At 35.5% G+C, this 25,846-nt stretch overlaps 2 protein-coding genes across 2 annotated transcripts in view; one reads left to right on the forward strand and one right to left on the reverse strand.

Moving 5' to 3' along the window:
* LOC129245171 (glucose dehydrogenase [FAD, quinone]) overlaps positions 1–1,484 on the reverse strand; it is a 112,496-nt gene extending 111,012 nt beyond the window's left edge. Inside the window, exon 1 of the mRNA XM_054883196.1 lies at positions 825–1,484. The gene's annotated coding sequence lies outside the window, so the exon portion shown is untranslated. The remainder of the gene's footprint in view (positions 1–824) is intronic.
* A 6,941-nt stretch (positions 1,485–8,425) lies between these two features.
* On the forward strand, positions 8,426–22,035 carry LOC129235356 (synaptotagmin-4-like). The gene is made up of 5 exons (XM_054869165.1): positions 8,426–9,412; positions 9,468–9,571; positions 14,412–15,664; positions 17,312–17,386; positions 17,473–22,035. The coding sequence occupies exons 2-5, from the start codon at positions 9,529–9,531 to the stop codon at positions 17,590–17,592; spliced, it is 1,491 nt and encodes a 496-aa protein (XP_054725140.1). The 5' UTR covers positions 8,426–9,412; positions 9,468–9,528; the 3' UTR covers positions 17,593–22,035.
* Positions 22,036–25,846: the final 3,811 nt, after the last annotated feature.

Consider the following 25,846-nt stretch of genomic DNA (forward strand, 5'->3'; position numbering starts at 1 on the left):
TTAAATGAGACTAATATTTTTAGTTGGAGGTTTAGAAAAATTTAGAAACAAAAATATTTTTTCTGAAAGAAGTCTTTGCGTTATAGGCAGTATACTTTATATATTTTGTATAAAATAAATTAAAACCTGGCTCATACTTTTTTAAAAAGTGTGTTAAACTTCATAAATTCTTCTTGTTAACCCACAAATGAAAACTTAAAGTTTTTTGCCATTTTCGAAACGTTTCAATAAAGCAGAAGTTTCACTTAAAATTTGCCGTCTCTAGGCGGGAAGCCTCTATTGAAAACAAAAATGTCTTACTAGGAATCGAACTTACGACCTTCTGCTTGCATCTAATGCCCAAGTGGCCGAGTGTGTTTATATCTTTGATTAATTAATTGATTGTTCCGTAAATACCGGAATGCAATTTTGTTATTGCTCAATTCCCAACAAAAAAAGTTATCTGAATTATTACGGAAGGTAAGAAGCTCAACTTTAACTTTGACTTCTTCATATGGCTTTGTGCTATTTAATCAAAATTAAGTAAAGATTTTGTAGTCTATTTTTTTTTGTTTTTTCTCTTGCTTGGTGTTGTATTCCGTGTTTACTGACGCTAATGAGTTTGATTTCTCGTTTCGTTTTCTATTTTTTTATATAGTTTGGTGCAACCTTCGCTCCACACACACTTTTGCCCCGCTACAATTACGAGTATTCTATGCGCTGCTTATATTTGTTGCCACTTACATAATTGCCTCCAATGCAGCTTTACATAAAATTTATCTGTGTATTTTTAGTTTTTTTTTTGTTTTTTGATTTTTATGTGTTTCTAATTTTTTGCTACTTACAAAGGAAAAGGAAGCTGATACTTGCTGTTATTGCTGTTTTTTCTTCTTATGTCTATCTCGCTTCTAATCGGTCTTCTTCCAATCCGTCATCCACGGTTTGGCATTTGTGCGTTGAGCTGTCGATATAGATTTCAAAGTAGCAAGACACTTCTAGCCTCACTACCCAACCGAGTTCGTTGCTTAAGTCTTTCGTTTCAATGCACTGCGCTTATGCAAAACCTTTACTACGTATATGTACATGGGCATGCAATTCTTGTATGTGTTTTCTTCGATTCTGTTTTTGTTTTTCGATTTGCCGTTTCACGGTCTCCCTTGGTAACTTGCTACTACCGCGCTTTATGGCAATCTATGTATAGTTGTAAGTATGTACTCGAATGTTGCATGCAACTGAATTACAATTGCTACTTGCAACCAAAGCCCATACACACGCTTCACATATAATCGCGGCACGTTTTTTTCGTTTTATTTTTGGTTTGCTAATTTAGGAATTACTTCTAAGTACTCTATTTCTTGCACAAGTCTACTGCAACATTCGCTTTGTCTGCTTTTAGATCTTTGAGTTTATCTTCAAACAAAATGCACTGCTATACACACAATAAATCACCGAAAACCGTTCAGTTGCCGCTACTTCATTGTCAGCTGTTCAAACGTTCGCACTCGCGTTCGGCATCAAACAACCGTTGCTGCGGTGTATTTCGCTGTTTTTATAAACGCGCGCGCTCAAGTCTGCATTCCCGAAGCTGCTGAGAGTTATTGGCATACGTCGTGCTGCAGTTGCTGTGGTTGCTATTGTCATTGTTGTCATTGGCTCAGTTGTTAGCTGTTGTCAGTTGTTCGGCTATAAAAGATTAGCTCTTACTACTATTTTGTATGCAGCTGCTAGGAAACACTGGACTTTGTCTTAATGAATTAGGCTTAGATTAACTTAGGCAGCTGTTATTCTCAGTGTATTTAGTTTTGTGCTAAGATCATTTGAAAAAAAGGAAACGATTTTCCACTTCCTTTGTGAATGTCCTACAGACCTGTTCGACAGTCTCGAACAACTGTTTAGTCTAGATGTTAACAACCTATTAAGTTTCTTACGCCGCCCAGACTGGATATAGTCATGCTGTAAATAACCGTTATACAATTTGGTAACAAGGATGTGGCAACAAAATGGTGAGGAAGCGCTAGTTGGATTCTGCACTCTTCAGCCAGCCAAACACAGACAAATTGATCCCTATTTAGCACTAGCTGCACTCTTCCACTAACCTTCCCAGAAAGTTGAATAGCAGCTTCAAAAGGCGTAAAACGAGGACGCCATATCAAGGTCAGCTGCGTCATCATTGAGAAAATGTTGTAGATAAGATTGGCACTTCTTACCTAAAGTGAAGCTTTGGCATGGGCAGCTTGTTTTTGGTGCGAAACTCATTTTCTTTTCAGTGCTTTCAACAAGTTAGTTTTTGTGTGGGTGGTGATCCAACTAAAAATATCTCCCGTCTCAACCTCGGGACTGCTTCCGCATTGCTTCGAGGTAGAGGTCCAAGACGGCTAAGAACGACGGTCCTAAGAAGGACTCTTACTTACTCACCCTGCGTCCAGGGTTGCCTGTTTTGAAAATGCTCTTTGATATAAGTTTCCATTTCCCACCCCTTTTTTTGGATAATATATTCAACGAAATTTTCAAAGGCATTCCATTTTTCTTCGCCTATCATCATTTCCTCGATTATTTCTTCATGTGTACTTACACATAGCCGAATGGGTTGGTGAGTGAATACCGTTCGGATATCAGAGAGAGAACGTTGGATCGAATCTCGGTGAAAGACTAAAATACAGGAAAAGTTTTTTCTAATAGCGGTCGCCCCTCGGCAGGCAATGGCAAACCTTCGAGTGTATTTCTGCCATGAAAAAGCTCCTCATAAAAATATCTAACGTTCGGAATCGGCTTGAAACTGTAGGTCCCTACATTTGTGGAACAACACCAAGACGCACACCACAAATAGAAGGAGCAGCTTCGGCCAAACACACAAAAAAGGGTGGACGCGCCAATTATATATATACATATACTTAGACAAATAGCTCGTTGCAGAGCTGCTCTTTCTGTGAGCCACCTCCCGCATTTGAAGAAGGTGTGCTCTGCTTCATTGTGTTCAGTGTCTCCATAAATGAAATTTGGTAGGCTCACCTTTCCCATTTACTGCAAATATTTGCGAAAGGACTCGTGTCCGAACAAAAACCTGGTTACTTCTTTCTACCCACTATTTTAAATCGGGTATTAGTGTCGCTATCAATCTACCGGAATTCCTGAAATTTTTGCTTCCCATCTCCGTTTGCGCTCTTGTGCTAGAAGATTTAAAGGAATGGGTCCGCTGATAGCTAAATCCACTGCTTTAGATACTGTTCTGTATGAAGAAGACACTCTGAGAGCGCAGGTGCGTTGCACAGATTGCAAAGTTTTTCGTCAGCATTTCACCCTTAGCGAATCTGCCCACATTTCGCATCCGCATAGAAGAATCGAGTTCGGCGTATCCATTGGCGTTTTCGCTTGCTCCGAGCTGGACCTTCATGAGCTTACTTAATATGCCGCTTACTTTGGTAACTCTTGTGGCAGCCTGATTTATGTGCGCCCAGTAAGTTAATTTTGATTCCAGTCGCAATCCCATATCTGTCCATAAAGTGGCAACGAGTACTTGCATGTCTACTTCTAAAGGGACACGCCTGTTGGTTAGAAGAATTAGCTGCGTTTTCTCTGTGGCCAGTTTTAATCCGTGATCCTCTAGCCATGTCTGTACTCGGGTCATGACTTGATTTAACTTCCTTTTGGGTTCGTCAGTGTTTCGAGGGATTATTAGAGCAGCAAAGTCGCCAGCGTACCCAACTAGATGCACATCATCAGGCATCTCTATTCGAAGGATTCCATCGTAGCTTGAATTTCAAAGTTGTGGCCAGAGTTAGTTTGTTGCGTTTATTTCGCTAGACGGTTGACAATTTTTCCAATACTTAAATAAGCTTTTTTTGAAAGCAACCTAAGTTTTAGCTGATTCTACTCGTTCAGAATATTTCGAAAGACGCTGCGTATAATTTTTAAGCTAAAAAGTGATATACAGTCTAGTTCATTTGATTAGAGTCAATAATTTTTATGGAATAAAACTAGAAAGCTTGAGTTACTAGATCAAATTCAGTTGCTTTAATAACCAATTTATTCCATAAAAAATATTGCCTCTAATCAAGAGAACCGGATTGTATATAAGCGGGCTTGCAAAGGGTCAGTTCTTTTGTCTGCGCTTAAGAGTTTTCTGCTATTTCTTATGCAATACAGAGATTTAACTACTGAGTTTTTTATACTAAGCGGGGTGCGTCGAAAATACAATAACATTACTGGATTTGCAAAAAAATCTACATTTCTACGACTTTTCACAGAAACATAAACAGATTTTTTCTAAACAACTGCTTCATCAGATTTTAGCATCGAAAAATCGGTCCGTGAAAGGCATGTTTTTGACTCTTGCAGTTTGCTGAAGTGGATATAGCTCTGGAAGAGTTTTAAGCTAATATACAGATGAGCATAAAACAAAAAATAATAAATTGGAACCGCTTGATACCAAACACATTTTCTTTTGAGAAGTCATATAATCAAATAATCACGTAAAGACTCAACTCCAACGGAGAATTTCTCTGGCAACAAGTGCTACTTTGGACTAAGTAGGCATTTGCGTAGGAAAATCATTTATCGACGAACAAAACTAACACTCTATATGGCTCCCTCATGTCCATCGCATCATGTGGCACAGAAGCCTGGTCGATGACAATATCCGATGAGGCATCCCTAGGAGGGTTTGGAAGAAATATACTGTAGAAAATGTTTGGATGAGAGGAAGATGAAGAGTTTCGTAAGTTATTTAAAGAGTTGGTCGACGATGAAATGAAATTTTTCAGTATTATTATTTATAAGGCGAATTGCTCTGTGTTTTCTCAATAAAAATATCAGCAGTATTAACATCAACCTTCACATTTTCTTAGTTATTTAACATAATCGAATGTAACATAATAATACTGATGGCCAGAAGGGGCTCGCGATTTCGCACGTTTGCGCAGTAGCCCAGAGCTCATTGAGTTGACGCGAGACCCATCTTTCCAGGAGTAGGCTTTAGGTTCTCAATGGCTCCCCAATTCTTTCGTTTTGCGATAAAACCACCTCCTGAGTCCCCTGTGTAGCCAGCTCATCAGCTCAGTAGTTTCCCCTTCTGTCGCTGTGACTGAGAACCCAGATGAGCTTAATATCGAAGTACTCGGATGCAGTCGAGCGAGGAGCTAGGCCTTTCCCGACTAATTTGAAAGCACAAACAACGAGCCCAATTGCCGCTTGGTTGGGTCCCGCCAGAACTTTACCTGATCTAGTAGTCTATTTTTTCAGTGCACAACAAGGGAATTCATTAATTACAAAAGTATGGTTTTGTTTTCTATTGAATTCCAGGTATTGTTTTATGTAGTGGAAATTAATCTTGGGATTGAGAATGCAATTGAAAAATATAGGTTTCGTTTTAATTGCATTTACGAAGTAAATTTAAAAAGTAATCAAAATAAATTTATTAAATATTTTTTAATTGAGAATTTTCGACGTCTCAATTAGTTTTACAATTTCTCTGAGGCTCTGAAAAAACTAAAGTTCTCCTCCGATTCGGGTTGATGAAATCGCAAGAAAAATATTATACATATTTGCAATTCCTTTCCAAGCATTTGGAAAAAAACTACATAAGTAGCACTTAATTGATTCCAATTACAAAATACTGTTTGTTGTAATGAAATTGAAGACAAAAATTACTTGTAAATGTAATTGTAATTGTTATGTTGTTAAGGCAAAATTCTATGTTAGCTCTGATGGCTGATGTGCATGGGGATAACTTTGCTGCTATAAATACACTTACAAACCCATCCATATGCATCTGTGTACAAAGCTTTTCTCATAAGCTTTTCATTACGCACTGCTTGGCAGATATTTTCCATTCTCATCTTTGCTTCACTTTTACGAAAATCGGTAAGAATCTGTGCTACAGGTATGTGTACTTGCTTTTAACAGTTACAGCTTAATTTATGTTAGGTTAACTTCCACTTACAGTGGGGCTGCAACCAATTAGCACACCATCAGAGCAAATGCCGTTATTAGTTTGAGCTGCATAACTTAATAAATTTAAATAATAAGTTTATTTTAGATTATATATTGAAAATAGTTCGAAACAATGGATCAAAATGAATTTCGTGTTTTAATTTTAGACTGCTTCTTGATGAGAAAAAAATACCGTTCAAGCAAAGCACCGGCTTGAAAAGTGTTATGGGGATTCTGCTCCAACAGAAACAACAATAAAACGATCGTTTGCTGACTTAAAATGCGCTCGTAGAGGCACCGCTGGTGCACAACGCTCTGGACGTCCAAATGAGGCGGTAACACCAGAAAACATCAAAAAAATCCACAAAATCGTTCTGAGCTATCGAAAAGTGAAGTTGGGTGGGTGTTGGCTTCATATTGCATGAGCATTTGACTATGAGAAAGCTCTTTTCAAAGTGGGTGTCGCGTGTGCTCACTGTTGAAGAAAAACAAAAACGTGTTGAGAAACCGGAACTTTTGCATCGATTGTCATATGGATGAAATATGGATCCATCCCTTCACTTCAGAATCAAAGCGAACGTCATTTGAGTGGACAAGGACTGGTGAATCTCATCCAAAGCGCTCGAAAGCACAACCATCGACTGGAAACGTTATGACCTCGCTATTTTGGTATGTACGTGGTCTAATATTCATCGACTATCTTGAGAAAGGAAATACTATCAACAGTCTATACTATATGTATATAGCGTTATTGGAGCGTTTGAAAGTCGAAATTGTAAAGAAACGGCCGCAAATGGCAAATAAAAAAATTGTGTTTCAACAAGACAACGTACCATATGACAATCCAATCTAAAACATGAAAAAACTACATGACCTGAACTTCGAACTGCTCCCAAATCCACCGTATTCGTCAGCGACTACTGGCTGTTCGCAGACCAAAAAAAAATGCTCGTATTTAAGAAGTTTCGCTCGAATGAAAAGGTTTTCGCTAAACTGAAGCAACTGCCTATTTTGAGGTAAAAAAGAGGTTGTCTGTAAAATCGGTTTACTGACGATAGTTTAACGTGACAACGTCATAAGAAAATATTGATGGAATGGTTGCATTTTTCAAAACAAAATTTTAATTTTATTTGTTTGATAGATATTTTGTATGGATAAAGAGGAGGAGGTAAATGGAATTGCAATGGAATGGGTCAAGTTACATTTACACAAACGTGAAAAATGACGAAACATTTATCAAATTCATGAAAGATATCTTCAATTTCGATTGTGCATCAGACGTTAATAAGTCAACAACACTAAGAGACACCATCATCGATTTGCCTTTTTCAAGACACTTTATACTCGAAACACTCCTTTTCATTTTCGCGCTCTCGCTTGCAGTTCAAGCACATTAGCTTACATTTGCTTGCGTACAGAATAGATTCGTATATTTGATATGTCCATATGACTTGTATACATCTTTACATATAGATTTGTTCTTTTTGAAAATTGCGCGAAATTGTATATGTATATGCATGTTTATATACATATATTATTGTAGTATACAACATATCTTATAAGGTATATGGTAAATATTACCATACATTTTTTCCTTCATATATAATAAAAAAATTAATAATAATAACATTAAAACAACAGGTATTATTAACAAACTTGGTTTTGTTTTAAATTCTTCAAGTAAATCAAATTAATAATAATCAATAAGAAGGCATATGCAAAAACAAATACGTGAATTTATATATGTACATATGCGCATATACATACATATATACGCTCACTTAAGTAGGAGAGAGCAAGATGTCGAACGTTGCCGTTCGTTTGCTTTGTTCGTTCCGCGCTTTCGCTTGCAGTTCATTCAAGGCAAAGACAAATGAGCAAGGTAACACTAATGAGCAAGGTAACGACAAATGAGCAAGGTAACGACACATTTTTTCGTGCGTGCAGCCGGCTAAATCGAATTATAAGACGTTATCACGTCAAAATAATTCGTTCCACAAAAGTGGTATTGAAATGTTAGAGCGGCGCTGGAATGATTGCGTTGTTCTTGATGGAAATCACGTTGATGAATAAAGCCAATTTTGTATTGTACAAAAAAAAGTTTTCTTTGTTAGAGTTAATTTTTTGACCGCCACTGTACTATAGCAGAATCCCCATCATAACTGTGCGGTACATACATACATACATATAAGCTCTCTGCCATGCTGTGCAGTGCGAAAGCAAATCTTCTACACGTTCCACTCGCTACACGCTCACAAAGTTTCTTTAACACATAATGGTAAAGTACACTGGTGAATATCGAGTAAACAAAATTCTACAACCCGCTATATTTTGTTATGCTCGCTCATATTTTAAAACCAAATACTTATCGCTTACACTTCTTCACTCGCTACCCATTAAGTGCTCCACTGCGGCTGCGTCAGTTTAATGATTTTGGTGAGTTCGCACTCGCTAAAACGTACGCATCAAGACGAAGTCAACGGCCAGTACAGGTAAATACTCGTAAACTCGCAGCAGACGAAGACGACTACAATCGGAATATCGATGCGAACGCGCGTTCAACAAAGCAATTTGCAAAGAGCTGAACATTTTTAATTTTCTTCTGTGTTGTAGAAACCCTTAAGATATGCAATGTAATCAGAAAATCAGAAAAAGTGTAAAAATCAAAGTTAAAAAATACAAATAACTTCGAATTAGAAGCACAATTGCGGAAAAGTTTAAATAATACTGAAAAAAAAATTGCAATTTAACCGCAAGTAGTTCTGAACAGTTAGTTTGCTTGCGGACGTCGTACACCTTCGCAAAATACGGAAAAGTAATAGACAGATGGAAAATTTAAAGTTTACGAAATAACTAAGTGAAAACCTATAGATTTTCAACAGCTTTTCAAGCAGTGATTAAAGGGACTTTGCATTTTTTTTCTTCTTGAAAGTACTACCAACTTCTGTTACTCACAAAGTCATTCGTTGGCGAAGGGATAGCTACGACGCAACGGACAATTAAAAGTGTGATTCATACAATACTTGCGACCTAAAGGCGTCGCATAACTGTAAGGGTTTACGAAACAAAACCACCCCCACAAATATCAACAAAACAACACTAACACCACCAAAGCACTTTGAAGTTGTAGCAGCGCACGAGTACGAGTAAAGCACGCTGGGAATCAGCGGCGTAACGCTACCACCACTTAGGTGAATACGACGTCGACGACTACGACTTCGACGGTACCGTTATTGCTTTGAGCTAACGAAATAATAACAAAAACAACTGCACACATACACTGTAAGCTGTCGCAAGTTGATAACTACCCAGCTTAACAGTATTTGTTAGGGTATGACATATTGGAAAAATCGATTACGTTGTGGAATTTTTGAAATTCAACACGCGTAATAACAAATACACGCGCATATAAAAGTCACAGAAATTCTATGAAATTTGCAGTGAAAACATCTGCAAAATTTTTAATGCTTATCTCTTCTTGGTTTATCTGGATAAGTGTTAGAGTGTAAGTGTTTAGTGTGAATTATTCGAAAAAATAAAACAGTCATAAAAAGGCGTAGTAATACTCAGATCTACCACTTTGGAAACAACCACAACCAGTAATTTACAATTACAAGCAAGATGGGCGACGAATTCAGCCCAGATGTGAGCACAATGGAGACAAGTAAGTCAACGTTGCATACTTGCAGGCATTAATAATAAGTACATACTTAGGTATATTTAGTTACATACAGGCGTATGCGTCAAAATAGAAAATAGGAAGGGGAAACTGTGTTGAAAATTTAGCGACTTTGTCGCTAGAATTGACGACTTTTGCTTGAGTCTTGGCGACAAAAAAAAGTTTTCACGACAAAAATGATTTAGCGACTTATCTCGCGACTTTTGGACAGTAAATCAAACTCGTTTTAGGCAATAGATACTTTTCTGTCAACTTGATTACCCGTGAATGCCTTTTACCTTCCATACTCTAGAGTAACAATTTACTGACTATAGGTAAAATAACGCACTACCTATTGGTGTGTTATCGTTGATAAATTATCGATCTATAATTGAAATTTTAAATTTGTTTTTACCTTAAATTTTTTTATGAAATTAACAACAATCATATGTTGTATAAGAAATAATAAAATATATCTAATTCAATTACACCTTGTTTCACACAATTGTAATGAGTAACCAAATTATTTTTACCACTGATCACACAAGAGCAATGCGGTCGGGGAATCCCCGGATTTTACTATGTTCTGTACGTGAAACAATTGAATTGATATAGGATCAGTTGATTGTTTACTATCTTCTAGCTTACTTACTTTTTAATTAATATAATATAAAATATTTAAATCTATCTCTCAGAATGAAATTTAGGATCCGCCCCTGATGGAGTTAGCGACTTTCTAGCGACTTTTGATATTGGCCCTAGCGACTCAGAGTTATTGGCGTTGGCAACACTGAGGGGAAAACTAGCTTTGGCAGATTTTTTTTGTTTCGCCTTTTGTGGAGAACGGCTCAGGGCAGACTGAAATTCGCAAGGCGAAAATTGTTTATAGGGCATAAAGTGAAAAATATTACACATTTTTTAAAGGTACAAAGGTACAAAGAGAAAAATTACATTAAAAAGCTTAAATTTAAAAAAAGTATAATGTTTTTAAAAGCATAAACTCTAAAAAATTATAATATTTTTAAAAGCATACATTTTTAAAAATATAATATATATTAAAAAAAAAACATTAAAATTTTTTTAAAAGCTTAAGTGAAAAAAAATTATTTCAACAGCTTAATTAAAAACAATTTATACATTTTTTAATAGCATAAATTATACAATCAAAAAAATCTTTTTTTTTAAAAGCATAAATTTAAAAAGGCACAAATTAAAAAAAAGAATATAATTATATATATATATATATATAAATTTATCATAGTTTTAAAAGCATAAGTTAAAAAAGAAAGATTACTAATTTATTAAAGCATAAAGTAAAAAAAGTATAAGGAAAGAAAGTTTTATAATTTTTATCAATCTGGATCTCCTTTTTCCAATTTTATCGGTGCTGAGAAACCAACAAAAAGTTATTGAGTAATCATTGAAAATTTCGCTAGATTTTAATGGCAAGACGTTATGTTTTCACTTAAGCTATTTTTATTAAATATATTTCGCAATTTGTTTGTCTTAACATAATGAAAACCTAACGGCATTTATGGAGTGCTCTCAATAGCGCAACCCGGTCGTTTTGACTAGCGTTGTCACTAAAAAAAAAAAATTTCGCATGGAAAAAGAAAAAAAAAATTGCCTAATCAACGAAGAATATTTTTTATTGGCTTTCACTTGAGTTGGTGAATATGTTTCAAGAACCTTCTTAAATGCCTTCTGAATGTGTTATGTCAGTGCCTTGTAATCGATTGCTGGAGTGCCCACAGAATTGGTCGCTTTTGACCACTGTTCCCACTGAAGTACTAGTTTCTCCACCAAATTTCTTTTCAAAAGAGATCAGAAATTTTACGTACAACTTTAATAAAGAAAAAATTCGTAGCTTGTAAAACTGAAACTCGAATAAATTGAATAAAATTCTAATAGTGCTTCGAAATTATAGCAAGAGACGGCCGATAAGTTCACGATCTAAGGTGAAGAGTTTGGTTTTACATTTCTTTATTGGTCAAGGTAGTCCACCTCACGTAAAATGCCATATCTGAAGGCCGTATCACTATCGCAATCTATGGCCCTACAGCTCGGCTTCCGCGGAACTCCATCATTCCGCGACACCGGAGGACCTTATTCAATCTTACTCTTATACTTTTCTTTAGTATAATCTCGGCGTGTTTTTTAAAATTAATATTAAATAAATATTAAAATTAAGTTAGACTCAAGGTCGCTTTATTTATTTCGACGTCACTTTGAAATCATTTTCAGGAACTTACGGCTATGTCTCTCGCATGTATTTTGCCGTATTCGAAAATACGATTTCAGCTCATCAAAAAAATTGCTAATGGGTCATATTGATTTTATAGCAAGCTCCAGCTCCATCTCCACCAGCTCTTTCCAACGCAGGAGAGGCCTTCACACACACACCACATCGAATACTTTTAGAGTCGGAGCATTTGTATCCATTCGGACGACATGATTTAACCGACGCAGCCGCTGGATTCTATTCGCTGCGCTATGTCTATGTTCAGTGTTCCATCGCCTACGATGCTCGTGGTAGCCAACGTGCAAAGTTTCAAAAAACTTTCGCAGAATCTTTCTCTCAAACACTCAAACCATCGGCGGCATACGATAGGACGGGCATGATGAGAGCCCTATGCTATTTATATAGCAATCATTCTCGTAAAATATCTGCTTTAAGCTTAGGCCAGTATTCCCAAGTTTGTTTTATCTAATTTCTCATTGCCCAATTTTCGTAGTTCATAAACTTCTAAATTTTAATAAGTTGATGTCATATTAAAAGAGTAGGATTAAGGATATATTGTATTATGATATATCTGCACCCCATGCCAGGCTGTTACAATTTCATAATATGGTTCTGATTTAACTATAACCCCTAGAAGTACAAAGTTCGAGTACCTTTTCGATCTCAAGAAAGTGCCCAGCGTAAAATGATGCCAAGTGAATTATATCAGCGATCTCAACCTTCCAAAAATACTTCTATGAGAAACAAAATACTTTTGTATAGAAACAAAGGTTTCTCAACAGACTGTCACTTTGGTGTAAAAGTCATTTCGGGGCTTCCCACACTCCCGACTCGTGGACAATGCACCCCGTTTACGCTTGCCATTACAACGTTCACGTGGAAACGGGACGATGTAAGGCAGGGCGAGTCCCTCCATGTATTCGCAGATGGTTCAAAGCTCGAGGGTAGGGTGGCTATAGTTCGAAAATCCGGGAATATCCTTGAGTTTTTCGCTATTCGACTACTGTAGTTTCTTTCAGGCCGAACTGATGGTAATAATAAAAAAAGCCATGACACTGGTACCGTGTGATGCGATAGCTGGGATGATGTTTATATTTTCATTGATACTCGTAGTCAGGTGATGATAAAACCGCTCACAAATAAGTCGACAACCTCCAAGGTAGCCAAGAAATTCCTCACATCTCTCAACGAGGTGGCTGAGGCATTTCACCTAATGGTTACATGGGTTTCTGGCTATTGTGACATTGAGGGTAACTATAGGGCCGATGAACTAGCGAGAGTCGTTAACTGGCAAGTGCACACACAATGACATTGACATACCTTTACAGATATGTAAGCTACTTATCTTTGAGGAAATTGTAAGAGCAGTGAATGAAAGATGGGTTAATGAAAAAGCCTGCAGAATCATCCGACGATTGTAGCCAACCCTCAATGTTAAACACAAGGAATCTTTGCACTCTGATTTCGGTTATAACAGGACACTGCATAATGGGCAAACATGCCCAGAGAATGAGCGTGCAAAAAACCTGACTTCTGAAGTAGCTTTCTAGATGAGGAAGGGGAAGAGACGATCTCGCACCTCCTGCGCCATTTTTCTTTTCATTTGTTCTATCTAGACGTAGATTTGCCAATTTTTAATGAGTTGGAGGATCTCAGTATAATAGAAATCAGGGATTTTCTATAATTTTTGAAAAGTGCACATTGATTTTAGGAGAGATAAAAACAAGTTCCCGATGTGGCATCACAATATGCCATTAGCCTAAGTGTGTCCCACAGGGGACAACAGCTTCAACCTAACATAACCTAAAGTGAATTACAATTTTCTATGAGAAACCTGCATACATCTAATATATAAAAGATAGATTAAGTAATTTTTTACTCTCAGATATCAAAAAGAAGAACATTTAATACCGAAAATAAAATAAAACTTCATTAAAACAAAACAAGACTAGAAATGTATTAACAACGAAGAAACTATGTTTGTATATAAAATTTGTATCAAAAACAAATAAATTAAAAAATAAATATTACAAAATTATTTGTGCTGTCTATATGTCAGCGAGTATTTCTCTTAAAAAAATTGTCATAATTTGCTGAGAAACTTTATTTTTCATTGTAAGCAAGACAAAGCTGGGCCATGCGTCGTGTGACCAAAAGGCAGCACAACCGTCTGAACAACAATGCACCGCTTGCTTTCACCAGCTACTAAATTTAGGTGGCCATAAGAAAGGCTGAAGTCTCTAAAGCCACTGACTTTCTAGGTCATTTTAAGTTAACTGTGAATGGCCATACTTTTGAAGGCGTTAAAACTCCTTCTCAGAAAATATTTTAATATATATATTTAAAATTTATTTTAATGATTGCAATTTAGTTGAAAAAATGTTGGGAATATGATAATGGTAATTTAGACTTATTTAAAGCACCTCTTGTAGGGACTTTTTTGGCTTTAGCCACCCCCATAATTTCTTTAAGTCCAGTTCCCTCAGGTTGCCCATGCGCGAAACTTGAGGGAAATCAGAGATCGTATTGCAGAAGCCTATTACGTTTTATTTGTAATGACTGTGTATTAGAGATTTGCCAAAATATATCAATTCTCGTCCACAGTTCTTCCAGCTATTTTGGGTTTTGCCACCGCCGCTGTTCTCTCCGCAGTCGCGTGCGTTTGTGCCAAGCAAATACGTCAACGCAACCGCAAACAGAATCAGCATGACTCCTCTTTCCCATTCCAACCGACTCGCCGACCAACAGCTGTGCGCTCACCAAGTGGACAACCACCACACTATCTCAAAAAATCACCCTCACCGACAGGCACCAAGCAGTTGGGCATTTTGCAGCCAATGCAGGATCAAACCACGTCACCGATTGCACCACAAACTATGAAATATGTTGAGGAAGATGAGATACAATCACGCCACAATCGTCAACTGATGAACGGCGAACAAAAGCATTCACCCACTATCGAGACACAGGCGACCATTGTGGCCCACACCCAGGGCAACAATGGTAATAATAATAGTCACAACCACTACCATAACCATCATCTAAGTGCAATGGAAGATACTGGCAAGGAGTTGAATATCGAACAGTATGGCAAATTGGGCACCATCTACTTCAAGCTACGCTATTTGGCCGAACGCAATGCACTAATGGTATCGATTATACGTTGTCGCGGCTTGCCTTGTAAGAATGGTGGTTGTGGTGGTGGTTCCGGCGTGAGCGGTGATGGTAGCAGCAACAACGGCAATAGCAACAAAAATTTCTCAAATAGCTCCAATGATATACCGACTGGTTTGAATGGTCGTACACAAACCGCCACCGATCCGTATGTGAAACTACAACTGTTGCCCGACAAACAGCATAAGGTGAAGACTCGGGTTGTACGCAACACACGCAATCCAGTCTATGATGAGGATTTCACATTTTATGGCTTGAATATTAGCGATCTACAGAACATGTCCTTGCACTTTGTCATACTCAGCTTCGATCGTTATTCTCGTGATGATGTCATAGGCGAGGTTGTCTGCCCATTATCGTCCATTGAAATTGGCGACATATCTAAAGAAGCTCTCTCCATCAGCAAGGAAATACAGCCACGTAGTTTGAAGATACGGGCTCAAGGACGTGGCGAGCTATTGATTTCGCTATGCTGGCAGCCAGCCGCTGGTCGTTTGACAGTTGTGCTGTTAAAGGCGCGTAATTTGCCGCGCATGGACGTTACCGGTTTAGCTGATCCGTACGTAAAGATCTATTTACTATACAATGGGCAACGCATTGCGAAGAAGAAGACGCATGTCAAGAAGCGCACACTGAGTCCAGTATTTAATGAAAGTTTCGCGTTCGATATACCAGCGGCAGAGGTGAGTTAGATTTTAGATATTTTACACTTTTCCAACCAAGGTATGCAAAAATGTTAAAGTAAGCAGACACCCCCTTCTTCTCTTGTCCGATAGCCGGTTTGAACGGACTACTTTAGAAGCTTAATTTACTCTAGCCCTTTCCATCCCACAGACCTTCTAGCCGGTCCTCGGTATCCCCTTGAAGAGGATACCCCCTGTTGTTGAGGAGGAATTGCTCATCTTATTTCCCAGGAAAGCGAGGAAAGGGGGAGCTCCATTTATTCATGTGCTTTTTCGAAAATCCTGTGGCCCCAGTACAATAGACGGAGGACTTAGAAAGTCCTGGGGACTACACGCCATTCAATTTCCTAACTCGTTGCATGATAGGCACACCCGCAGAAAATCTAGGTTTGCGATTTAATCCCGATCACAAATAGGCAGCAGTAGGGACCTCTGAGGGAAGGAGACAGTTGAACCCTTTGTCTGTAAATGTCCGGGCTTGGCAGCTACACGATTAAGGTCACTGGATGCTCCTTTCTTCGACAACCCAAATTCCATCAATCTTCTCCATTACATCAACAGCTCTGGTTGGCTGTAGATATCTGCCTGTTGGAGGTCTCATAATGGTATAAAAATGGCGCTTTAGTGTTACGTGGATAGTACCGCAGAGTTCATCAATCTTGTCAAGTAAATACCTGACTTAGCGAGCTCATCGGCTCTCTCATTTCCTTCTATTCCTTTGTGTCTTGGTATCCAATAAATAGTGACTTCCTCATTTCCGCAGAGTTCATCCATTTCGGATCTGCACTGTTGAACATATTCCGAGTTAGTCCAAGGAGCCAAAATGGCTTTAATAGCAGCTTGGCTATCAATGAAAATGTTTGTCCGACTATTAAAAGAAGTTAATGTGAGAGCCAATTCAGCTGCTTTTGATGCGGCATAGATTTCAGCTTGAAATATACTACAGTAATTAGACAGTCTACGGCCGTCGAGCCGAATGGGTTGGTGCGTGACTACAATTCGGAATTCAGAGAGAACAAAGCTGCGAATCTCGGTGAAAGACCAAAAAGAAGAAAACGTTTTTTCTAATAGCGGTCGCTTCTCGGCAGGCAATGGCAAATCTCGGAGTGTATTTCTGCCGTGAAAAAGCTCCTCATAAAACTGTAGGCCCCTCCATTTGTGAAACAACATCAAGACGCACGTCACAAATAAGAGGACGAGCTCGGCCAAACACCCTAAAAGATTGTACGTTCGAATTAGGAAGTTGGATATCAAATTGCCGACAAAAGACAGCCGCTCCTACTCCTTCCGCCATTTCGGTATCATCTGCAAAGAAATTGTATGAATGGTGTGTGGACTATAAACCTTTCTGCTATTCATTTTGATCTAATTTAACTCGAGCAATTACGTAGTCTGAGCTTCCGTTTGAACCCAGAATGTGACTGTGAACAGAAAGTCTTTACGAGAATTGCCCTTACATCTTCACTCTAAGAGCAGATCCTTTAGCTGAGTTTCTTATTACTCGTTTGGTTGGATGCCAGTTGAGAATCCAGTGGGAGTTGTGCTCTTAGCGCCGGTTATACATATTCCTGCAATCCTTGCAGTTTCCATACTAGCGAACTATAGAGCATTATTGGTCTTGAATAGTAAACACTCGTACATTTTCAGGGTACCGGGGCAACGCTCGATGGTGTCTCACTGGAGTTAATGCTTTTAGATTGGGATCGGGTTACCAAAAACGAGGTAAGTTCCTATGACTGTTTTTTTTTCACAAATATCAAAATATATACAATTTTAAATTATTTCATAATTTCTTTTACTACTAACAGGTAATTGGCCGATTGGAACTGGGTGGTCCAAACTCTGGTGGCACTGCATTGAACCATTGGAATGAAGTATGCAATTCACCACGAAGACAAATTGCCGAATGGCATAAACTTAACGAGTAAAGGAACAAAAATAAAAAATCACAAAAAGTAAAGCAGAAATGATAGTTGAATGTAGAGAGGCGCTTTTCTGCAGGGGAGACAGATTTTGTACTGAAAATATAAAACCTGCACATTTATCTGAAAATACAAATCGACCCACAACTAATACAAGTGTAGCATTGGCACAAAAGCCAACGAACGCACCAAATCCAACACAAGTGAAAAATAGTATTGACAAAAAATATAACGGAAACTGCAAAGAAAAAAGTATTTATTGCGTAAAATGCAATGTTGCAAATAATTTGAGAAATAGTTTATAAAGCAAAAAAATGTACTCAACTATAATTTTATTATAACTAAGATCAGTTATGCATAAATGAAAAGCAACAACAAAAATTGAAATGAAACAACCAGCAAGGCATACAAAAAAAGTACATTTAGAAAAGTGTGTGTAAGTGCACACACACCGGTGTAGAAAAAACGAACGCGCACTTTCATACACATAGAAAGAAATCATACACACACCCAAGTATAAAAAAAATTGAAAATGTTATTTAATGTGGGGGAAATGAATTTTAAATAAAAAGCATCTATATTTATAGAGAAGAAGGCAGGCGGGGGTGGAGTTATAAGAGAACTATTTCAATTATGTATTAGAGAAATTTTATGTAAACTAATATGCCACCACACAAACATGTACCATATGTGTAGAATGAACGCCCTAGTATATAAATCTCAAGTAAAGCGCAAACTACGTATGAAGCAGGCTCAAACATTTTCTTATGCAATAATGACACTCAAACGAGTTATTTAAATGAAATTCCATACATATTTTAAGGTTTTGTAGTAAAATGCCCCTTCTTATATTTTTGCGAAGTAATTTTGTTAGTAAAAAAAGCAGCAAACAAAAAATGGAAAAAATGTTAGCCAATTTAGTTGACCACTACTACATATTTCATCTTCAAGAAGGGCGAAATATTTTTCTGGGGCTTTATCTATTTTTTTTTTGCTTGCTTTTATGTTATTTCTTTTTATTTTATTTTATTGGTTATTTATATTTAATTATGTAGCTTTTTTCACGCTGTGTTATGTTTTACTATATTACTTTGTTTGTTATTATGTTACTTTGTGTTATGTTATGTTATGCTAAACTGTATTTATGGTATTATTTTATTTCGTGTTATGTGGTTATTATTACGTTTTGTCTCGTATTTTGGGATATGCCATTCTTTGTGATGCCACGTTAGAGTATCTTATTTTTTCTTATATAGGTACATTAGGACATATTCCTGTAGTTCCTCGGTGGAACACAGGACCTCAATAAGGGCCGCAATAAAGGCCTCTTACACTGTTATTACTTTTTTTATATTTCAATACTTTGTTTTAGCTGTTTTAGGTTTCTCATTTACTCACAATAAAAATTACTCTGTAAATAAGTGATATTAGTTTAAATTTAAAGAAATTCAATAATCTACACATATAATATATATAACTTGAGATATTCGTTGGGAAAAATATTCAAACCGACATTCATTATAGACACTACATTCAAAATATTAGATATGTATGTACACATAAGTACTTAAGTAATGTAACCAAGTGTTTAAGTCAATATTTAAAAATTTGTGTTATTTACCACTGATTTATGTGCAATTGTTTGTGTGACACTGAAAAATAAATTGATTGCATCAAATCAATTACCTTAGCTGAAAGCTTTTCGAAACTTTGTTTATATATAAATACAAAATATGAAAACACCAAATGAACTTATAAAATTGTATAGATTATTTGTATATGTATTTGTGTAAAATATTAAATTATATCATACTATTGAATTATATAGTAAAAACAAAAACAAAACTAAGGAAAACTTCATAAATAACATTATGCACATGAAACAGTATACAGGAGACAAATAGAATTGAGAGGACAGAATTAACGTTGCCTCGAGTAAAATGTATGGACTGAGTTTATACGTAATATACCTGCATATGTGCATTCATTGCAATTTATTTTTGTATAAAGAACAACAAATTCAGCAGGTAGAGCTTTATGACATCTGCACAGTTCAAAATTTCTCTAAATACTTCCGCATATACGATTCGCCGTCAATCTTTGTAATTCAATCAATGCAAATCTTTCGTATACAGGGGAAAAAGATATATTGCCCGCTAACGTCAAGCGAATACTTTTGCTAATTATGAGAGTTCTGTTTTACGTCTGAAAGATATTTGTGTTACGCTCAAGAGACATATGAAAATAATTATAATAACACACAAACAGTGTTGCCAATTTAGCGACTTTGTCGCTAGAATTGACGACTTTTGCTTGAGTCTTGGCGACAAAAAAAAAGTTTTGACGACAAATATGATTTAGCGACTTATCTGGCGACTTTTGGAGAGCAAATCAAAACCGTTTTAGGCAATAGATACTTTTCTGTCAACTTGATTACCCGTGAATGCCTTTTACCTTCCATACTCTAGAGTAACAATTTACTGACTATAGGTAAAATAACGCACTACCTATTGGTGTGTTATCGTTGATAAATTATCGATCTATAATTGAAATTTTAAATTTGTTTTTACCTTAAATTTTTTTTATGAAATTAACAACAATCATACGTTGTATTCAGAAATAATAAAATATATCTAATTCAATTACACCTTGTTTCACACAATTGTAATGAGTAACCAAATTATTTTTACCACTGATCACATAAGAGCAATGCGGTCGGGGAATCCCCGGATTTTACTATGTTCTGTACGTGAAACAATTGAATTGATATAGGCTCAGTTGATTGTTTACTATCTTCTAGCTTACTTACTTTTTAATTAATTTTAAGTAAATATAAAATATTTAAATCTATCTCTCAGAATGAAATTTAGGATCCGCCCCTGATGAAGTTAGCGACTTTCTAGCGACTTTTGATATTGGCCCCAGCGACTCAGAGTTATTGGCGTTGGCAACACTGCAGTGCAGAGAGACTAAATCCCTTTGTTGATTCCCAATGCTGATGCAGATGTGAAATAGAAACACTTTGGCATCTTAAAATTTGCTTCCGTCTTGAACGGAATACCTTTTTATGTGAGAGCAGAGCTTTTCTATAAGTTTTGCAAAGTGTTCTCAACTTATTAGCAGGTGCTAATAAAGCGTCAGAGAGTAATAAGCACATTCTTATACACATATACACATTCATATCGATTTATTCAAATGCAACTCACACATAGAACATGAAAAGTGTATGCATACTTAACATTTCTCAATATACGAGAGAGAACCACATACTATATGCAAAAAAGTTTTTTGTTGTTTAATACACATGCACCAAAGATTATAAGGCAGAGTTGTATCCTTCAACTGTGCAGAATAAAATCATGAAGAAAACTTATGTAAGCTTAAAATGTTGCCATAACAGCTGCGAGTGTGCAAAGCCGAAACAGATACCGAACCGTAAGCAGTACAATAAAGTGAAAGTAGAGTAAATAAAAGAAAATGAAAAAATATAAATATAGCAGATGTGCATAGATTATTTGTAAAGATAAAATATGTATGTATGTAGTCTGATAGTTATGTTAAGATTTGGAAATAATATTACACCATTCGAAAAGTAGTTTGGGGATCACAATAAATAAACGAAATAAAGTAATATAAAAATATAAACTAAAATAAAATAAATTAAAGCAAACAGTGTAATAAAATAAAAATAAAAAATCAATTGAAAAAAGTAAAGTAGAAAATAGTAAAATAGTAACAAAAAATAAGTAAATAAAATAAAATAATGAAAATCAAATAAAATAAATTAAAGAAAATATTTCATAAAATAGATGTAAAAATAGATGATAAAATAAAAAATTAAATAAACTAAAATGAAACGAATCAAAGAAAATAATTTAATAAAAGGGATGCCATTGGAATACCCATGGCCACGAGTAAACTAATAATAAAAAACCACATTATCCAAGAAGCCCATAGGTCATGGAGAAATGAAGTTACGTGACTAGGCTACTATGGCCGCAAATAAACAAGAAAAGAACAAAGGAATTGCTTAGTCTCTCAAGAGACAATATCTCGAAGGTTGTGGCTTGTTTAACCGGCCACTTTCTATTTGGCAGGCATTCCTCGAGACTAGGAGTTTTCTCCCATGACTATTGCAGAAGTTGCAGAGATGAGGAAGAACAGTCGAGAACTGCCTGGCGTGGGGTTGGCATCAATACTACGTTTCATAAAAGCCACAAAATGGTCCCACGACGGAAGATAAATAAGGTTCCCGTATATCACAGTGGTATCACAACGGACCTGTAAGGTCTAAGTGAGTTGGTCGTGCAGACCGACTACCAACATAACCTAACATAACCTAAGGGATGTTGAAAGAAGAAATTAAAAGCGATATATTTATAAATCACAATAAAATAATAAACTAAAAACATGAAAACAGTAAAATAAAAAATTTAATAAAATTAAATATGATAAAATAAAATAATAGAAATGAAATAAAAATATTGGAGAGAAATATTTCATAAATATATTATAATAAAAAAATTAGATAAGCTAAAATTAAATGAATTAAAGGAACAAATTTTATAAAATGGAAGTAAAAAACAATTGAATAAATTGAATTGAATAAATATATTTCAAAAAGAAAACGCAAAATAATAAAAATATATTAGAAAAGTAAAAAAAAAACAAATAACGTAAAATAACATAAAATAAAACAATAAATATAAAATACAACAAAATAAAATAAAGTGAGCTAAAAAACAAATAAAAGAACAAAATTAAATCGAATGATATAAAATAAAATAGATGTAATATAATACATAAACAAATAAATAATGAAATACAATAAAAAATTAGATAAAGTATAACAAATTGAATTAAAGAAACAAATTTTATAAAGTGGAAGTAAAAAATGTATAAAGCATTTAAGTAATAAAAATAAAAAATAAATACAAACAAGTAAAATAAAATAAAAAGCAAATAATAAATATAAAGAACAGCAATAAATAATAATTTAATAAATTTAAAAACATTTGATAAATTTATTTAAATGAAATGAAATTAAAAATGAAATAAAAAGAAGAATAAAATAAAGTCAAATGGAATAAAATAAAATGAAACCTAATAAAATAAAGTGAAACCAGATTAGAAAACTAATAAAATGAAGGTACATTGAATGAAAGTTTCCCCACTGTACACATTCAGAGTAATCAAATTTCAAATGACTAACCAAATTATAAACAAACATAATATAAGAATTTATCGAATATTGCATACTCACATGCGTACAGTAACCTGTCGAAATATTAAGAGCGTCTGGAAATTTCAACTTAATAAGTTAAGTTGTGTAAGATGTATACATATTCAAAGAAGGAACTGCTTTTAAAGACTTACTTTTTTTAATTTTTTTCCAGCAGATCTTAATGTTAAATAGAAAAGCATTTCGATAAAAGTCTATACCAAGAATACTTTCCACCAAAAGCGCCATTTATAAATGCACTCTTCATGACAAATGTCTTTTGGAAAAGTTTCATTAAATTGAAGAACTTAAGCATTACTTACTATTCAGCCATTCTTTGTTACCAAACCATGCATCTATGTAATCGTTGTAGAAAAAAAAGTACATTTCTAGGCGACAAAAGGCTACATTTTCTGCTATCCTTACAGTGAGGCTGTCTCTTGCAGACTACCACCCAAACGTTGCTGGCTGTAAAATAGAAAGAAATCTGATTTGTTTTTGTTTTGTTAAGTTATGTTTTTTTAATCTTTTGGTAGTATACTGTATATAATTTCAAACATAATGAATATAAAATAATGTAAATACACCTACATTCATATAACTGTAAGTAAATTAATCACATATATGCCAACGCCTGCTGTTAACCAATTAGAAACGATGACAAAAGGAAAACCAAAAAATATAATTTTTTTGTTTGCAGTTGTGAACCACTCTTTCATTATTAGTTGGACAAAGTAACATCCAACATATAACCTATTTGACATGTTTAATGCAAAAAATGAAAAACCTGCTTAGTGTTTGAATTGCAGTTTATTGGTGTATGTTCAAGTCAACGCACTCTTGAAAATCACATTTTCTTATAACTAAATAAGTATACATGTACCTTGGAACTATTAAGTTTGCAGGCACCAGTCTTGAAAATCCTATTACCTTAAAATGTGCATTTTTGTTTTAAAGTACCAAATTTCTTTGAATGTTTCAAAAAAATATGTCAGCCTCCCAATTTGAGTTATACAATTATTCCACTCATATCCCAAAAAAAAATTGTGCACCTCATCAGAATTTTGAGAATATTTGGCCTTGCGTCAACAGGTATGAGTGAGAGAGTAAGCCAAACAGATCGAGACTGTTAATAAGTATACTCGTACAGTCTTTCACATACACACTTGTTTTCGAAGTAGTAGTTCATTAGCGCCTCATTTAATACGCTTGTGCAGCAAAATGGTAATTTACTTTTATGTAAGTTTACAGTTTTATGTTGGCAATTACTGTTAATTGCCGTACTGAATGTAAAACATCACTGAACATTTTTTTTTATTCATTTGCATAAAATATAATAAATAATTTAATTATTAAAAAGCAGCAATTAGCAGTAAAAATTAGTATAGCGCTCGAATAAATTTTGAATAAGTAAATGTAATTGAAATAAACATTGGCGACGCAATTTTAGATATTCACAATTGACTGGCAAACCAAAGCGCATTCCTTAAAGGTGGTGGCACTAGACCAACAACAATGTTTTGTACATTTGATTATTTCATTCTGGGCTGGCAGCTACATGGACACGGTGAAAGGAGAAAAAAAAACAAATCAGTTGATTTACCGATACCACCTTTAACAGATTAGTCTTGTGGGAAACGTAGCTGAAAAGCAGCGTTTTGTGACCAGCATTTTCTCTAAATCATGAGGCGGTTAGCACTTTTTCGAGACTGTATCTTGAATCGACGTATGAAATGCACTCCAACTAGCAGTCTCTTTTCTTCTAGTAATTTTCTAGTAATTTACATGGTGCCAAGCCAGTTTAAAAGTTACTCTTTGGTGGTAAAGACCAAGGATGATAGATTAGAAGGTACGAATGAAAATTGTTAGAACAACTTTGTATGTGACGTCAAAGAGAATTTAACAAAAAAAAAAGAGTGTGGCAAATGAAATGTAAGCAAAATATGTAAAGTGACGTTATGAGTTGAATACAATTAGTCTTCCAATCAGTCGATCACACGCCATTAATTGGCTTGCGTATATTACCAACGCCATCTCAGTTTTTGCCGATCTCTCTTATAAGAAAGCCCCTTCTATGTACCCTGTTACGGCAGCAAATCAGCTGGTCCCTTCAAAATCGCTGAGAGCCGGTTAACGGTCTGATGTTGGCCACACTTACTGTATTCTCTCTATTGTGGTGGATCAATTGATCAAATCTGCTTTATGAGAAAATGTGACATTGGTTTTGCTTTGGGGAGTCATAGTAAGTTGAAAACTCCAAAGCCGGTTTCTACGATATCTTTTTTACGTTCCTCCAACGAAAGTGCAATATATAATAAAATTTTATCAAGTAGCCTACTAGTCTAAAATAACAATGTAATGAAAAAATCTATCAAAGTCGTCAGAGAGATAAACTCAATAGTCCAACTCGGGTGCTGCTTTAGTTAACTTCACTTTGCGTTGATTTCTATATCAGTAACGGTTAAATTTTCTCTTTTTCGAAATTTTTAAATTGGTACACATCTCTACAGATGCGTTCTAGTTCCGAACTAGTCGAAAATTCCACAAATTACTGGTATTTTAACCTTCTTAGTTAGCCGTCCATTGTGGCTATAATGTCTATGTGGCGCTGCGATCTATCTATTGAAGCTCCGTTACAATGGTTTCCTGAATGCGTTGCTGATTTGAGCCTGAAAAGTAGCGTTGTAAGGAGTAAGGAGTGAATGATTATATGAAGATTTTTAAGGCCTTTAAGGCCTATGTGCAAATCTCTATTCATCGGTGTAATGTGTATTTAATAAAATAATTGAAACCTGCTGAAGAAAAATTTAGTAAACATTTCAGTTGATCGTACACATCGTTTCTAATTAGCTGACTATAGCTGTACTTGTATACCAGCACAAGTAACTTTTCAGCTCTCTCAATCCAATAAAAGCTTCGCGCGTCATTTAAGGTTAAATTAGAGGTGCCATACAGCAATGCCATAACCTTAGCGGTAGTGTTAACGACAGCCACGAGCAGCTGATATTTACGCTCATATATAGTATTATCCTTTATTTG

Source organism: Anastrepha obliqua, chromosome 1 (genome assembly GCF_027943255.1).
Source record: "Anastrepha obliqua isolate idAnaObli1 chromosome 1, idAnaObli1_1.0, whole genome shotgun sequence".
NCBI lineage: Eukaryota > Metazoa > Arthropoda > Insecta > Diptera > Tephritidae > Anastrepha > Anastrepha obliqua.